Source organism: Plectropomus leopardus, chromosome 9 (assembly GCF_026936395.1).
Source record: "Plectropomus leopardus strain MGB_pleo_1.0 chromosome 9, ASM2693639v1, whole genome shotgun sequence".
In the NCBI taxonomy this organism is placed as follows: Eukaryota; Metazoa; Chordata; class Actinopteri; order Perciformes; family Serranidae; genus Plectropomus; species Plectropomus leopardus.
The window spans coordinates 14,167,869-14,185,417 of NC_142184.1; the positions used below are offsets into that span (position 1 = coordinate 14,167,869).

At 39.5% G+C, this 17,549-nt stretch overlaps 2 protein-coding genes across 2 annotated transcripts; one reads left to right on the forward strand and one right to left on the reverse strand.

The window, feature by feature from the left end:
* Window positions 1–2,902: 2,902 nt before the first annotated feature.
* On the reverse strand, window positions 2,903–6,975 carry ogg1 (8-oxoguanine DNA glycosylase). The gene is made up of 7 exons (XM_042492012.2): window positions 6,545–6,975; window positions 4,969–5,333; window positions 4,679–4,858; window positions 3,950–4,128; window positions 3,723–3,870; window positions 3,578–3,627; window positions 2,903–3,497 (listed from the first exon to the last, which is right to left on the reverse strand). The coding sequence occupies exons 1-7, from the start codon at window positions 6,664–6,666 to the stop codon at window positions 3,303–3,305; spliced, it is 1,239 nt and encodes a 412-aa protein (XP_042347946.2). The 5' UTR covers window positions 6,667–6,975; the 3' UTR covers window positions 2,903–3,302.
* A 249-nt stretch (window positions 6,976–7,224) lies between these two features.
* On the forward strand, window positions 7,225–16,265 carry qars1 (glutaminyl-tRNA synthetase 1). The gene is made up of 23 exons (XM_042492285.2): window positions 7,225–7,429; window positions 8,273–8,423; window positions 9,148–9,257; window positions 9,346–9,421; window positions 9,512–9,576; window positions 9,699–9,752; window positions 10,653–10,716; window positions 10,812–10,886; window positions 11,028–11,113; window positions 11,201–11,287; window positions 11,372–11,471; window positions 11,560–11,638; window positions 11,726–11,965; window positions 12,070–12,162; window positions 12,279–12,416; window positions 13,237–13,324; window positions 13,428–13,574; window positions 13,698–13,799; window positions 13,876–13,968; window positions 14,401–14,528; window positions 15,190–15,256; window positions 15,358–15,483; window positions 15,630–16,265. Exons 1-23 carry the CDS (start codon window positions 7,319–7,321, stop codon window positions 15,678–15,680), a joined length of 2,331 nt encoding a protein of 776 aa, XP_042348219.1. The 5' UTR covers window positions 7,225–7,318; the 3' UTR covers window positions 15,681–16,265.
* Window positions 16,266–17,549: the final 1,284 nt, after the last annotated feature.

The window sequence follows — 17,549 nt, forward strand, 5'->3', positions numbered from 1 at the left end:
ATGGGAATCATGCTATCCCTCGCCCATACAGTGGATAGTGTTTCTATACCATCTTTGTCCAGGAATGTGGTGAATACATTCCACTTAGTCATTTGAATTGATCCTGGGAGGGTCTCTGAAATTTAACTCCGCAGCAGACGGAACTGTTTCCTTCTCCTGATCTATAAGGCATTGAACCTTAATCCCAGCCAGCCAAGCGGGGATCCTATCAGATGGTAGAAAGTATTAATTTTCACCACAAATAAGCCTCTTTCATTAAGAACAGCCAACATCCGTCCACACACATATGAAGCAGAGAAGCGTAAGATCTAAAATGCCTCTGCCAGCTCTGTATTCCCAGTCTTTCTCTCTGTGGCTTTCCCCTCACCCCTGGTTGTCTAGACACCAAAGAACAATCTCCCCAACTCTGGGCCCCAAAGACAGACTTCCATGTGGGGACGGCCTTCCCCCGTCCGCCAGGCTCCCCCCAGGGCTGTCTCCAGCAGCATTGGATTTCACCACATCTAAGGTGAATCAACACAACTCTCTTTAAATTTTGTCCATCTTAGGTATTGTATCAGATACTGTTATATAATACATCTGTAACTGTTCAGGAATAATAGCATCCATCATTTTAAGTGGTAGCTAGAATGAGGATGTACAGAGAGACCATTTTTTGGGTTCAAAGGAGATAGAGACCTACTCAAAGACTGGATTTGAAACACAAGATCAAATTCCTTTTAATCATGTTTTTGTTGTGTGTGTGTGTGTGTGTGTGTGTGTGTGTGTGTGTGTGTTTTAAAATCATTATTATTGCAACTGTTCTTTCATTAATTCTGTGTTTTAGTATTGAGGTCACACTTAGTGGTAGTGTTGAATTAGACTGCAAGGAAAGGTGTTTCTCATGCTGTATTCCTCTCATCTATTTGATTACAGAGGCCAAAATACAAAAACTCTCAATATAATGTAGTCCAGTACAATACCCCCTTTAACTATAACGTTAATAATAAAATTCTATTAAATGTATGTATTTGCATTTTAGACACTGTCAGCAAAAACTTAAAACTGGGTGGCCACTGAGTGTAGATTCACTGTATAGTTCTTCCCAATACTCATCTATGCAATTCAAAACAAGCACTTTATATGAATACAAGATAATACAATATCTACTACACTTGCTCTATGTACAGTATTTACTAAAAGTGTGGTCCAAGGTTTTAGTTTTGGCTCAGTTTCTGGGTAAGAGTAATAGTTCTTTATGTTTTTATTATTTGTTTATCTATTCATCTGTCTTTCATTCTGTATTACTATTTTCATATATATGGTAGCTATCGCTTCATCATCTCTTGGCAAATTAGGCCATTGTGGGCAATGTTGCAAATCAGTGAGCAGGAATGATGTAACACAATTTTTCAGGCATGTAATTCGCTGTAGAAAATAAAAAACAAAAATAATCACCTGGTTGTTTATCCATAAACAGATTTCCTCTTGATTATCTGAATACTATGATATGAATGTCCATATAAAATTCCATATACTGGGATTTTATGCTTATCAACCACTCTGACAACACTTGATTTTAAGAGCCCACACACACTTGACAACTGGTCATCCACAAACCCATCTCTCACATTCTGTCACCTCAGAGACAAATAAATTCAATCTTGCAGCTGCACATCTGGGTATAGCCAAGAGGCCTTTCCTTTTTGTTGGAGCTCTAAGAAGTGGCGCCCCCTGGTAGCAGCAGAAAGTAATGAAGCCCTCTGAGATAAAGTAGACACGATGAGAGATGTCCTTTCAACTGAATAATTCCCGAGGGCACGGCACAAGCTGAGACCCATCTCTTACATAATGCGCGGGCCACTGTTGTGTTGTTTTAGTATTTGCGTGTAAACTTGCATGCATGCGTGACTTTTTCTTTAAAATTCATGCCCCCACCTCCAGCACACTTTCACCTCTCTCTGTCTTTTTTTTTTTTTAAAAAAAAAATATTACTGTTCTCCCAGCTCTATTTTTACTCTGCTTATCTTCTTTGTTGTGACTTTGCCCTGAAGCTGGGCCCCAGCTTCTGTCCAGCTCAAACGAGAGTGGGGATGAAAGCTGACTCACATATTCATTAACACGCATGGCTGCACACACTTCCACAAATAAACATCATCTATGGATTCAAGACATGCACACAGACACACACACAACAGCAACATGCATGATGCACCTGCTCTTGTACATGTCAGACAATATGCCTTTAAATTAGGGCAAGAAAGAGGTTTGATAGGCATGTATGCTGTTGCCACATTTTAAAATGATTTCTCTCCATGTATTTTAAACTAAAATATTGCTCAGTCATTGCCATAAAGGGACAGTAGTAGGTCAAACACCCCGAGAGAAATGTCCATGTTGTCACCAGAGACAGTCACACAGGCTGCAAGCAGTGACAGCAGATAACTGCAATCCCTGCTATAAAAAGACCAGCTGACACAGTCAACTAATGCCTATAGATAAACATACAGACACCATGCCACTACACAGCCATTCAAACAGCTTTTTATGATCCGACGCACATACTATTTTGATGCTGGGAATGCTCTTAAGGAAAGCAACACACTATTTTGGCATCCTATGACCTTTTCAGTCATGCATGCAGCTGCACTGATGTGTTGGTGCATGGTGTAACAGGAGCCGGGGGGGATTAGCTGAGAGTATTCACTCTGGGAAATAGTAAATTGTGTTGTTCTCATATTTTTAAAAAAAGCAAGTAGCAAAAGCAAATGGACCACTGTGTGATATTATCTTGCAGAGCAATATCTTCAGTTGCATACTGCCATCTATGGGCATCTTTGAGCAACATTTAGCAGGAGTGAGAGCCAATCTACTGTAGTGCTATAACTGATATTTTCTTTTAAAATACATACACGAAAAAATAGCCAATTAATTATTTTGTCTTTATTTTTTAAAAAGCACCAGTGCATTGTATTAGTACTGTAGTACTGAACTCATAGGAAGGTAGACACAGAATAGGTCACAGTAAAAAAAAACATTAACTTTTTTTTTTCTTATGGTGTCTTATAAACCCATGAGGGTTGGGCACATTATGTGCATGACACGTAAATAAAGAATCAATCAATCAATCATAAAGAGAAAACCCTGAGAATGTCCTTGCAATAAATTGCTACATATCATGACAAGAATACTGTTCTATGTATTTATTTCATTACAGTTGTTTTTCTTAAAAAAGTTAGCCAAAGTGTGAGAAAAATGTGGCATTGTAATGTGATGTGAGTCTTGATGTAAGATGCTTGTTTACCTGAAATAACCTTCTCATTCTAGACAGACATCTTTGCTTTCTTCTGAGGTGCTGACTTTGTGTTCTTCACAGCTCCATTTTCCTCCGTCTTAATTTTTGCTTTCTTGCTCGCTGCCCTAATCTCTTCTTCACTTTGTTCCTCTTTCTTTGGCTGCTTCAGATGTGGCATTTCCTTCAGCTTTTGGAACTTCTTGAGGTCAGCACAGAACAACACCTAAAACAGATAAAGACACTGGGAGTATATAGCAGACATACTGTAAGAGAAACTAAAGGGCAGACACTGATGACACTCACCGACTGTGCCCAACCAGCATACGGACCCCACAGTTTTCTGAAAAAATCCCCTGTGCAGAAATAGTACATTGGACATCGTGTTTCGAGAAGCATTATTCTGTTTAAAACTGGAAACATACTCCTGATGAGGTGCACGAATACTAACCAATATCTCTGTGAAGTTTATCTGTGATGCTCTTTTGTCCGTTGCCAGAATCATAGTTGTAGTCACGTTTAGCAATCTGCCACACATGTGTGTCTATAGGCACGGCTTCTGCCTTATCCAGGGACATCAGACATACGCAGTCTGCCACCTACACAGAGACACAGGGCATGATCAGGTAGGTGTTACAGTTACATCCTCAAGAAAAAGAGGCCCTTTTTCCTCTCTACCTTGGTGCCCACACCAGGGAGTGTGCGCAGAGCATCACGGGCCTGTGGATATGGGACACTGCGTAGACCTTCAAGCCACTGGAGCCCATGGGTGTCGAAAATCTGCTTTGCGCTCTGCTGAAGGAACCGAGCCCTGTATCCGAAACCGAGATCCCTGAGACGTGCCTCGACGCTGTTGTCTGACAAATAAAATGCAGAAAATAGACAACAATTATGATGACAATGGATAGTGAACATGACTCAGCAGGATTTTTTCCTTTTTTCTCTGAACGTTTCTATTTGCCCTGCATGTATGTTCGTGACTATGCTGTATTTTGTGTATTATGTGTTAGCACCTTGGGCTGTGGGAAACAACTTTTTTTCTCCATATACTTGGAAATAGAAAACAAATAAAATCTTGGAAATAGCAAACAAATAAAAACAACTTGATGAACTTGTACACAGCTGCATTACATATTTAGGCACTTGAAGCAAGAAATAAAGATAGTATTACATTTGAATTGAAATGAATGAAATTGAATTGAATTGAATTGAATTGAATTGAATTGAACGGGATTGGATTGAATTGAACTGAATTAAATTGAATTGAACTGAATTGAACTGATCTGAATTGAACTGGTATCGTATTTTAGAAGACTTTGTCATAACAGCATGCATCATATTGTTGACCAAAGAACCAATATAGTATAGTAATATTTACTTTTCGATTTAAACCACTAATTATAGTACCTGTGAGTGCAGACAGGGAAGGAAAGCTGTAGTAAGATGTTTCATCTAGTTGGCACAGCGGGGAGCCCAGAGCCTCACAAAGCCTCTCCACCATGCCTTGGATACGAGAGATGTGGTTGTTGGAGGTGCAAATGAAGGAAAACAGACATTCGGAGGGATCCTGGCGCAGCATTCGCACACCTAGGGAGAGACCAAACAATATATGTTTAGTCACTTCTCATAAAACAGACATTGGCTCTGTCATTACTTACAGTGTAATAATAGCTGGTATCATGCACACACACTCTGACCTGTGAAGATGTCTGCAATGCGCTTGAAGTGGGGGTCCGCTGCTCCCCATTCCTTGTACAGATCCCCCAGCTTCACATTCAGCTGGAAATAATCTCTCAGCATCTCTTCTTCATCCTCAGTGTCCTGCACTGGAGTCACAGCTACTGGCTCCTCCTCTTCCTTCTTCAGAGCTCCTTTGAATCTCTTCTCTGCCTTGTTTTCCACCTGAAGAGAAACAACTGCTTTCCTCTTCCTGTCACTTCCATCCTCTTGCCTGCCTTGGTTTTTGTAAACGTGGTACCAAAGAGTGTCATCTGTCTGAGTCAGAGTCCAAACTCGTCCTCCCATCACTCCAGTCCAGTGGCCCTCTGCAGTTTCTCTCCAGCTGTAGGTTGAGATGTATTAATATACAAAGAAACATGGAGGGTCTAAACCAGTGGTTCCCAATCAAAGGGTCCTGACCCCCTCTAAGGGTCAGCAAAGCTTCATAGGGGGTCAGGAGACCTTCATGAATTTAAGGGGTGTAAGAGGACCTAAATTATTAAAATAAATGCACAGAAGGCCAAATCTCTGCCTTTCATTCTATTTGTAAAGACAACTAAAGGAAAAAATGTTTTTAAACTATACATTTTAATTCAAGATATAAATTTAGAATAAATCTCATACAGGACACAGTGAAGACCTAAACACCATCTATATTCTAATAGCTTTCCCTCTCTGCTAACCAGCCTTGTCCTAATTCCTGCTCTTCTTTGTATCCTTACCATCATCAGATTGCACCTTACCACTGCATTTGCACTACCTCAGTACTCTTTTGCACTACCTCAGCATTCTATTTATTCTATTTTTATATATTTATGTTTATTTGTATCTTCTATTATTCTTCTTATTCTTTTTTTTATGTATGTCTCTGTATGTCTTACGTGCCAGGCTGCTGTGACAACCAAATTTCCCTCCGGGGATCAATAAAGTCGTCTAAGTCTAAGTCTAAGTTACCTTAATTTAATAGGTCAAAAGAATAACCTATTCTTAACACCACTGATTTTTCTTTCTTCTCCAACATACATATTGGTTTCTTTTAATTATATTAACTGTGTAGACAAATGTTCTGCTGAGCTTTGTGTTACTTCTGTATTTGTGTGGGGTTTTTTTTTGTAAAAAACAGCAGCTAATACAACAACAGCTAAATATCAGAGAGAGGAAAACACTGAATTTAGTACGTGTGATTGCTAGAAAAAGACAGAAAATTCTATTTAATAAAATCCTAACAATATCAGGAAAACTCATGGCATATTCACAGTAAATCTGCCCAAATTTAATGAAGAATAATCTGTTTTACACAAATTTTCTGTAGTTATTGGGTTCCCTGTTTGGCTTAATAGTACAGTTTATCAGCTGCTCTGCACTGTTGTTGTTACAAACGGAATATAACATGAAATATCAATCAAATGTGTCATTTAGTCAGGGGTCGTCAGTTTACATAATGATAGAAAAGGGATCATTTGAGGAAAAAGATTGTGAGCAACTAGTCTGTGTTGCAACTCTCCTGTTGCTCATAGTGCTGATACAGAGTACACCTGAGTTTTACCAACCTACCGGAAAGTTTGTCCACATGCAAGAGTGAGATCCAGACGCAGCTCTGACTTTGCACAGGCCAGAGATCTCCACATTTTTGCACCCGATGAAAGCACCGCATGTTTGGCCATAACTGTTGTCATGCTAACCGTCACCCTGGTGACTGTTCAGAGGTTAAAACAAGCATACACTGTGAGCCCAGATTATAAAACTGTTTCCATGGCAGCGTAATAAACCCTTGATTAAATTCTTAAAAAATGACACAACGGGGAGCTGCAGTTTCAGTGCACAGTTAATGTTTACTGCAACCAGTGTAAAAAAAACTTTCACGGAGTTATTTTAGCCTGTTTGAAAGATGATGGACAACAAAGACCTTACACAGTATTAAGAAGCTGCCCATAATTGAGAAGAAAAGCTTTAAAACGTGTAAAGTTTGTTATCTAATATGTTATCCAATCATATAAGAACATTTTATGGTCCTAATTTTACGTAAATAATTATCAGAAATAACTTAAATGTCAATATGATGCAACATTACACAGATTCCGGTAGGCCTTCCTTACCGATGTCAACACAACTGCTGATTGGCTCTTTCGCTCATAGTGGGCGGCAACTTTAATCAAGATCATTCACGATTGGTCAATACTATCCAGGCCCGCGGTGTGTCATTGGCTAATATTTTTGTACCTTTTTTTTTTGGGTGTACCGGAAGTGGTTCTCTCTCTGAGGAGAAAAGTCGTGTGAGGAGGTGGCGTGTCTGAGAGCTTCAAGCTAACCGGTGAATACGGTGGAAAAATGGCGGATACGTTGGCACTTTTCACTTCCATTGGGCTCAGTGAGCAGAAAGCGAAAGAAACGCTAAAAAATGAGGCGCTGAGTTCCGCCCTGAAGGACGCGATTATCCAGGTAAGACCCAACGAAATTGGGGAAACTCAACTTCCTGGAGGGACAGCTGTGAAATGTGACTGACAGCTACTTTTTTTTCTTCACTTTGTGAGAGACTGTTCGTTATTTATGAGGAGGGAGGTGGCTGAGGCGCAACTTTTTCTTTTCTCCTCACGAAAAAGAACCACAAATATTTTATCCTCAATCCTCCCGAGTGACTTGACTTTTTCCTTCACCACAGATTTGTTATTTGATTTTAACTAACTGGTTAACTAACTAACCAACCATCCAACTGGTAAGTTAGTGCAAACGATTTATTTTGGGCAAAATTTTAAATGAGACATATAGAATAAAACTATTTTTATCATCCCTTTGACACATGAGCATATTGGTTAGATTTCTTTTAAAACATGGGAAGAATGTAGTGAGAAACTTCACAAAACATGACCCAAAAATGAGCAAGAAATGAGTACAAAAGTCCAATAAAGTTACCTGAAAAAAACAATCATAAAAATGAATTTAAAAATTAAAAAAAAAAAAATCCTGCATTATTTTTTTGTGAGATGCAGTGCTTAAAAAGGTATTTGACATGCCCTGAAGAGTCCCCAAAGGTGCTCTAACTTTGGGTTTAGAGGTACCTTCCGTTGGTTACGTCTCTCGCGTTTGAGTTGTCATTGCAGGGTCACTCTACTTTCATTTTCACATTCTTGAGGTTGTTTACAGATAAGCTTCTCAGGGGGTAAAAAAAGGAAAAAATAGTCACACCTCCCTGTCTGACTGTAACATAGTCCATAAGCTATTGACATACACACATTTTAAGGGACAAAACGAGTAATTCCTGTATTTTCTAATTGTTTTCAATAGGCCCAGCGTGCCCGTGGGGCATCAGGAGTGGACAAAGCCATGGGGACATTGCTGTACAGTCTGGCCTCTCGCCTTAAAGACACCAAACGCCTGGCATTCCTCTCAGACAGTATAGCTCAGAGCAAAATCTGCACAGAGCTTCAACTGGCAGGTGATTTCTGATGTCTCTAACATGTTGCAACCTGACATTTTTCAGTCTAGACTCACTATGATATGCATTTTAGTTTGATGGTTTGCCAACAGAGTCTGGGTAACAACGCTATTGATGAATATAAACTATGCATCCTGACACCACACCCAGTGCAAATTCTGTCTGAAGAAAGCTTGCGAAGCTTGTGGTAATGACAAGGATTTAAAACTGTGCAGTTCACACGGCATATTTTAAAAAGATAATTATGTGGTGGTAGACAAACATCATAAAACTAGGGTGTGCATGAAATGTTTCAGTATCACACATAATTTTGTTATTTTTTCTCCTTTTTGTCTCTTTGTTGTTAATATTTTTTTTCTTTTGTAAAACTGAAACTTAGAAGTAAATGAGTTACTAATGAGAACATGCTTCGTAAAAAAGAGTAGGTTTAAGCTTCAGCTTAAGCTTAAGCTTAAGCTTCAGCCTGTAATCTTTCTGTCTATACTTTTTATTTTTCCTTTTAATTTAAAACCTTGATGTTATTTATTCTTTATGGAAAAGTGTTAACAAAGATCAAAATAAATTACCACGATCACAATTACAAAGCATCGAGACCGGAAACCATAATTAATGAGTGCCAACCTGATTAAAGAACCACCAAAATGAATGAGAAAGGTCTGTGGACATAAATAACTGGAGAAAAGGACTGCCTGCTCCATTAATTCCTCCTCCCCCCTTTATGCAGCTGCACTTGAATTTGTGAAGAGTAATCCTCAGGGCCCCATCAATCAGAAAGAGTTTGAAGAAGCATGTGGAGTAGGTGTGGTCATAACACCGGAGCAGATCGAAGATGCAGTAAGTGAACGATCTTACACTGTCTAGAAGTCATTTTTACGAGCTTTACTGGGCATGGTGTGTTCAGTGACAGTGGAATGTCGTGCAGGTGGAGTCGGTGATCAAGAAGCACAAGGAACAGCTGTTAAAGGAGAGGTACCACTTCAACATGGGACTGCTAATGGGTATGATGTCACACTTAATTAAATTTTTTTAAACCATAAAAGCCTGACAGACAATGAGCACGTCTCTCTGAGCTGTGGTGTCTGTTGCAGGTGAGGCACGCTCTGCCCTGAAATGGGCCGACGGAAAGGTCGTCAAAAACGAGGTGGACATGCAGGTGTGTTTTAAAGAAGGAGAATAAGTTTAGATGTGTCTGTCAATGTGATTGATTATTTGTATCTGAGGATGTTCTGTTATTGTCTCTATATACTGTAACTAACTGTGGCTTTGGTCTTAAAGGTCCTGCACCTCTTAGGTCCCAAGACAGAGGCTGACCTGGAGAAGAAACCTAAGGTAACATGCATCATATTTTGGAAAGAAGTAATTGAACATATTGGAAAAATACTATTATTTATTTTATTCCTGTGCCCACCCAAAAAGTGTAGGGTCCCAACGGTTATTGAAAACCAGGAAAAATCATGGAATTTAACAGACTCATTTTCCAGGTCTGAAGAAGTTTAGGAGAAGTTTTGGTTTGCTGTTTGTAGTAAAATTGTTACAATAATTTCCTTGGATAAACTTCTAGGCAATGTAACATAATGGTACATTTATTTTCTGTAGCCGTCCATTTAGCATATTTCTTAAATGTGTCAATGTTCGTGGTTTTCTTTTTTATCACGTGCGTTGCTCCATTTCCTCCCTGTGTTCAGTTTCTCCCTCATGTATGCCCACTAGCTCAAAATTTGTTGAAATAAAGTAAGAATCTGATACGCTGGGAAACATCGGACAAGTTGGGCATAAAAAAAAAGGTATTATGAGCCCTTAAAAAGTCCTGGAAAGGTTTTGGAATTTTGTCCATGAAAACGTAGGAACCCTGGAAGTAGTTTGGCACATGGCTTCCTGTGAAATCACAACTTTCATTTTTAGACTTTATTTTTGTGCAGATTTAAACTACTACTAAAATTAGATATTAAGTGTTTATTTAAGTGCTGGCATATGAATATTGTTACCTTTGGGAAGAGCCAGGCCAGCTGTTTCTATTTTTAAACTTGCATTTCTCTGGATAGCGAAGGATTGACCAGCCTTACTCTGTTGATGATTGGCTAGTGGCCTACTTATTGCCTTTGTTGGGTTGGATTGGTAAGGTTTAAGCAAGAGGAGTATCATTTAAGTCTCTGCAAAACAGCAAATGTCCTTTAATCATTACACTGATTGCTTACATTGCTTTTGGGGGTATATTTATTTGTTTTTCAGCCCCAGAAGGCAAAAGTTGCAGAGAATGACACAAAGGCAAAGAAGGAGGAAGTGGCAGTGAATGGTAAGCATCAGACAGTGGACGGCAGATTGAAGTGAATTTAATTTTATGTTTGTGTCAACATTTTTATTTTTTAACTGTGCTTGTTGGTTGTTTAGGTGAGGCGATGCCCGGGGAGGGAAAGTCGTTAATGGAGCAGCTCAGAGGAGAGGCGCTGAAGTTCCATAAACCAGGTGAAAGGAAACCGCCTGAACAATTAGATGCAGTTGTTTATGTGCTCGATGCTTTTTTATTCTTCACTCTCCTTTTAGAGCAATTTAAAGGATTTACTTTCTGTGTATGTTGATGTTTCATCGTTACTTTCCGTCACACAGGAGAGAACTATAAAACTGAGGGGTATGTGGTCACACCGAAGACAATGGAGTTGCTTAAAAAGCACTTGGAGATCACTGGTGGACAGGTACAAAAACTTTATATGTGCTGCTTTTGGAGAAGAATGTGATTATGGGTACTGATTTTTCTCCTCTGCATTCATGAACTTTTTTAGATACGTACTCGTTTTCCTCCTGAGCCCAACGGTATCCTTCACATTGGACATGCCAAGGCTATCAACTTCAATTTTGGCTATGCAAAGGTACGTGTCTTTCTGTCCTCCACCCAAAAGCTGTTTAATTCTCTCTGATGCAGCAGTTTTTTTTAACATTGTCTTTTCCTCTAGGCAAACGACGGGATTTGTTTCTTGAGGTATGATGACACCAATCCAGAAAAAGAGGAGGAAAAATACTTCACTGCCATCAAGGACATGGTGGAGTGGCTTGGTGAGTTCGACTTTTGATGTGATGAAAGCTTCACGTACACTCTACATTCATCAAGACAGTTTCTTATCAATATTGCTGTGTTACGCAGGCTACAAGCCGTATGCTATAACGCATGCATCGGACAACTTTCAGCAACTCTACGACCTCGCTGTGGATCTCATTCGCAGGTGAGAGTAGGAACTGTCTGCGTGTGTGTTTGTAATTGTGCACAAGCAGGTCGATGATGCTTGATTTTTTTCTCCGTGTTCCTTCAGGGGTCACGCGTACGTGTGCCACCAGAAAGGCGAGGAACTGAAGGGCCATAATGTTCCTCCATCACCCTGGAGAGACCGACCCGTTGAGGAGTCCCTGGTGTTGTTTGAGAGGATGAAGAAGGGGATGTTTGCTGAGGGAGAGGCTACGCTCAGGATGAAGATGGTCATGGAGGACGGGAAGATGGACCCTGTGGCGTACCGGATCAAATACACGCCACATCATCGCTCAGGAGATGAATGGTATGAAAACCTCAACCATTCTTTTCATCCAGGTAGTTTCACTTAAATACAACATCTTTCTCACAACAAGAGGTGTTTTATTTGTGTCTTATTTTTCTGTGCAGGTGCATCTACCCCACTTATGACTACACCCACTGTCTGTGTGACTCTATTGAAAACATCACACACTCACTGTGCACCAAAGAGTTTCAGGCCAGGTATACATGAATTCTTTGGATTGTTTTTGTTAGCTCAGCTGTATCATAATCTTTCTTGGATGCATACAAAATCATTGTTAATGTTCTGTGTTGGTTCCTTTGTGTTTTCATGAAAGGCGTTCATCATATTTCTGGCTGTGTAACGCTCTGGATGTGTACTGCCCTGTGCAGTGGGAATATGGCCGCTTGAACCTCACCTACACTGTTGTGTCCAAGAGGAAAATCATCAAACTGGTGGAGACCGGCGTTGTCAGGTAAAATATTCATTTGTTTACTGTATGTAAGTTACTTATTTTAAAGGTCCAGTGTGCAGAATTTTGAGGGATCTAATGGCGGAAATGATGTATAATTATCATACCTATGTTTTCATTAGTTTATAATCACCTAAAAATAAGTGTTGTTTTGTTTTCGTTACTTTAGAAGCGATGTTTGTACAATAGCCCAGATAGAGCAATCTGTGAAAATTGAACATTTTGGCCACATGAGCCAGAGTCACATTTATATAAAATTCACAACAGCAATCTTACAAGGTTGGACCTAGAAGTGTAAACAGATTTAACACAGCACAAATTTAAACTGACAGAGTATCTTTGTCAGTGCATAATGAAAAGCATTTATATCTTCAGGATGAGAAAGTAAAAAAAAACACTGAATTAAACAATCTGTAGAATATAGTGAGTTGTGTGGATGCATAATGCATTCACTTGGGGGAAAAAAACATCTGCCCTTGTTTTACTAAATTTACGAGATACTTCTGAAAATGAGAATTCACAAGATTAATATCTCATAAATTCAGAAAAACAACCTGATTCTTTTTCCACATAAACTTTTCTCAGATAATTATCTTGTTCATTCCGAAAAACAGGTCAATTTTCACATACACCATTTCTAAAATGAAAACATCCATCACGAAATATAGGGTTTTACAAGAGAGCCTACTGATAACATGAGTGAATTTAACCCATGTACTCTTCTCACTGTAGTTTGGGCTGCAGTATATTGACCACAGCTTCTTGTCTTCACGCTACACAGAATCTGTTTCATAACTGTTGAAAATATGTTATCTAATTTCAGAGACTGGGACGATCCCCGACTCTTCACTCTGACTGCACTGAGGAGAAGAGGTTTCCCACCAGAGGCAATTAACAACTTCTGTGCGCGGGTATGCACAATTGACAGAAGGATGAATGGGTGGATGGAGAAACTAGTAATTAAATGCTTGAGTACGGTGCTGTGGTGTTATAATAAGTTGCATCTGTTGGCAGGTCGGAGTCACAGTTTCCCAGACGACAACAGAGCCCCACCTTCTGGAGTCATGTGTGAGGGACGTGCTAAATGAAACGGCACCCAGAGTTATGGCTGTGCTGGACCCACTCAAAGTCACCATAACTAACCTCCCTGAGAACTTCAAGGTTTGTCAAAAATACGTAGTGATTAAACTGTCCCCCGAGGGCTTGTGATGTTCTTTATATTTTTATGTTTTGTCAAATCATAGGTGCTGAATCCTCATGTTGTCTTTTTTTTTCCTGTATCAGTCAGATGTACCAGTACCAGACTTCCCTGCCAACGAGGCCAAGGGCAGCCACACAGTCCCATTTTCACGCACAATCTTCATTGAACAGAGTGACTTCAGAGAGGTACAAGCAGCAGACTATATCTGTGCAATTTTGGGTTGCAGGCAAATGATGATGATGTTCTCCTCTCCTTTCGCAGGTGATGGAAAAGGGCTACAAGCGTCTGACCCCAGATCAGCCTGTAGGTTTAAGGCACGCGGGGTATGTCATCTCTCTCCAGAAGGTCATCAAGGTAAGGCTCCAGATGTTTTTACGGTGCAGTCAGACCAGATTTGTCAGGTGAAATGTACTCGCTAGGTGGGACAGGAGGTGGTGTGGGTAGTGTACACCACTGGAGCTAGCATGCCTAGCCAACTAACAGCAGTAAGAAAATAAGCAGCTACTCCTCAAATGCTAAGATAGCTTGCAGAGTTTGTTTGTAAGAATGATAGGCACATTGTCAAGTGCTTTAGGTAAAATAACTATTCAATTATAGATAGTTTTATGCATATTTGATTTCCCAATGGGCTTATTACACTGAAATGTCAACAATATGTGCGATCCTGTCATGATACGCTCTCAGTAATTTTTACTTTCCTCTGTGGATGTCTTAATCTACTTACACACTATTTTATGTTGCCATCTGTCCTCACAACATGTCCTTTGTCTTGGCTATGTCTCTCAGGACACTCAGGGTAAAGTGGTAGAACTGGAGGTGAGCTGCTGCAGTTCTGAGACTGCATTGAAACCAAAGGCCTTCATCCACTGGGTCAGCGAGCCGTTGTTGTGTGAAGTGCGCCTTTATGAACGACTGTAAGTCACAAAAATCACTCCACCAATACTCCATGTAGAAAACTCACTAAAAGGTATGTTATGCAGGAAATGTCGGTCACTGCTTGTAAACAGTATCACCAGCGGGAGAGAAAGTCCAGATTCAGGTGTCACGTCGCTATAATTGAATGTGGAGGCTCATGCACACCTCGAAAATCTTGTTGACTGGTGCATAAGAGGAGATTGTCCATAAGTGAAGAAAAGACAATTCCTTCACACTGTCCTATTACTTGCAGTAAACTTTCTTAATCAAACAAAGTTTCAGTCCTCAAAACCTTCATCAGGTTAAGTCTAAAAGTTTATTGCAAGTTATAGGACAGTGTGTGGGAATTATCTTTTCTTCACCTTGCTATATTTGCATTTCTCCTGCACTGTGTCCACGATTTTGTAGCTTTCTTTTGAGCACTTGCTGCTTAAAGTGATGATTACTATCTTTCCAAAGTCCTGACCTCACCTGTTACTGCACCGAGGAACATCCCAGACACAGCAAAATGAGAAGAGGGCAGTGTCTCTGCAGATAAAGACACCACCACACATTTCTAGTGGGTCATAAGTGCTGATTAAGAGGGATTACTTTTGTATAAGTATATATAAAGTATTGCATGGTAAACTTTTTAACCAAAACATCTTACTGTGTTTGCAGGTTCCTGCACAAACATCCAGAGGATCCGTCTGAAGTGCCCAACGGCTTCCTGACCGACATCAATCCCGTGAGTTCCTCTGCTCTCCTGTGACAGAAAGCCTGCTTTCATCAACTGAGATGTGTTGGTGTGTGTAGTGACTGTTTGTGTGTCTTCTTTTTGTCATTTAGGACTCCCTGCATGTGATCAGCAGTGCCTTAGTGGATACCTCAGTGAAGGGAGCAAAAGTTTTTGACAAATTCCAGTTTGAGAGAGTTGGCTACTTCTCCCTGGACCCCGACAGCACCGCAGATAAGGTACAGTAAGACCAAACAACTGTGTGTTATATATATATATTAGAATTTCTTGCAAGCTTCTGTTTTAGCTCATTTAAGGAATTATTCGTTAATCTATTCTGGTTGAAAACAACATAAGTGTAAGTGTATTTTGTCTTTCCCTGCAGCTTGTCTTCAACAGAACAGTCACCCTCAAAGAAGACCCCGGGAAGATCTGATTGACTTAAGATCAAGCTGCACTTCCTGCTTCCCATGAGCCCACAGATACATGTCCAAATTGTTTGCGTCTCTTAATGTGAAATATCAGCCAGTGCACAGACCGCTCAGGCTGAGACTGACCCAGAATCAAACACTGTAATAATTACAGTACCCAATTTCTGAACCACAGTTCTCTTGCAAGAATCTGACCCACTTAAAATGGAAAACATGACTCTATTTATTGATTTGTTGGCTCTGAAAACAAAATTACTACAGTGTCACTTCTTTGCTCAATCTCAGCCTTGGTCAGTCAGTGTCAGAGTCTTATTGACTCTTTTTCTATATCTGCTGCAATGATATTCACTTACAGTGTTTCCTCTTTGTTGAATGCAACTTTGATCATTGTTTAACAAAGACCTCATGTAGGTTGATTTAATATTTGCACTGAGCTGGTGTTACACAAAGGAGATGCTCTCAGATGCCATACATGACTTTCTTATAAAGGTGGTGGATCACTGCCAAACATTCATGTGTGTTTTTTAATATTCAGAGGGGTGTACATGTGTCCTTTTGACAGGAGACAATAAATAATTGCTGAAAAACTGCATTGTCTGTTTTAATAACTAGAAAATTCTGAAACTGATGTCAGTATTCTCCTGTGAGTGATATTTTAGACAATGATATTTTACTATCAGAACTGAATGTTTGGTCAGGTTTAGTTAACTAAAGTTACTGCCAAAAAGTTGTTCAAACTATTTACAAAAACAATAAAATATACAAAAAGTCACACGCCAGCAAAAAATGCCACTCATTAAGGTTTATTGCAAAAAGTGAACACCGGTGAACCAAAGGGATTAAACACCCCACTGTTCATGGGAAAGTGCAGAAATGTCAGCTTTGGTTTTGTGTCCAGTGTTAAAATTGCAAATTTCTCTGAACATGTTTAAATATATATAGCAATAATCAATAGCCTTTTCATGATGACTAATTATGGTGTCAAAGAGAGTTCAATAAGAGTAGAGAGGCAATGGTAAAATATAAATAAAAAATCATTCCTTTCCTTTCATGGCCCAAAATTGTAATTTCAGTAGTTAACTACATGGATAATGGCCAGAACAAAAAGTAATTAACCTACTTTAATAATTCTGCCAAAGTGAATGTAGTTAAAACTAAGAGCAATTGACTAATACCAAGATTTGCTTGGAGGACCTGCTCTATATGTAGATATAAACAGTTGATTTTAAGGTGACATTAACAGTATTTTTATTTTGAGGTGATGATGTAAAAAAAAACTAACATATTGTTAGGAATATTATATTCCACATCTGCCAATAGGTGCCACAAAATCGACCTTAAATCTTGGTTTACTTATGGACACTGACCTAAAAGTCAACAGCCACATAAAGACAGTCATAAAATCAGCCTATGGCCACCTGAAAAACATAGCAAGGATTAAACGATTTCTATCTAAACAAGATACAGAAAAACTTGTTTGTGCATTTATTTTCAGCAGGCTGATTATTGTAAAGATGTCTTCACGGGTCTCAGTAAAAAAATCAGACAGCTGCAGCTTGTCCAGAATTCTGCTGCCAGAGTCCTTTCTAACACCAAGACAGGAGCATATTACACCTGTCCTTCAATCGCTGTACTGGCCTTCTGTGTGTCAGATGATAGACTTTTTAAGTACTGTTACTTATATATAAAGCACTACATGGCCTTGGGCCTAAAAACATTTCTAATTACTTGTATGCTATGATGCATCCTGACCCCTCATTCACAGGATCAAAACCAAGCAAGGTGAAGCAGCTTTTGTTTTTTATGCTCCCCATGTGTGGAACAAACTCCCTGAACACCTGTGGTCTGCAGAAACATGTTAAAATCAGGGCTTA

Excerpts from the sequence above, each read along its gene's own strand:
- ogg1 (XM_042492012.2), bottom strand. The coding sequence starts at position 6,666 with ATGACAACAGTTATGGCCAAACATGCGGTGCTTTCATCGGGTGCAAAA. Across the intron at positions 3,871-3,949 it reads TCCCTGGTGTGGGCACCAAG|GTGGCAGACTGCGTATGTCT; the intron begins GTAGAGAGGAAA and ends GTCTCTGTGTAG. Across the intron at positions 3,498-3,577 it reads ATGCTGGTTGGGCACAGTCG|GTGTTGTTCTGTGCTGACCT; the intron begins GTGAGTGTCATC and ends TATCTGTTTTAG.
- qars1 (XM_042492285.2), top strand. The coding sequence starts at position 7,319 with ATGGCGGATACGTTGGCACTTTTCACTTCCATTGGGCTCAGTGAGCAG. Across the intron at positions 12,417-13,236 it reads GTGGAGACCGGCGTTGTCAG|AGACTGGGACGATCCCCGAC; the intron begins GTAAAATATTCA and ends ATCTAATTTCAG. Across the intron at positions 15,484-15,629 it reads CCGACAGCACCGCAGATAAG|CTTGTCTTCAACAGAACAGT; the intron begins GTACAGTAAGAC and ends CTTTCCCTGCAG.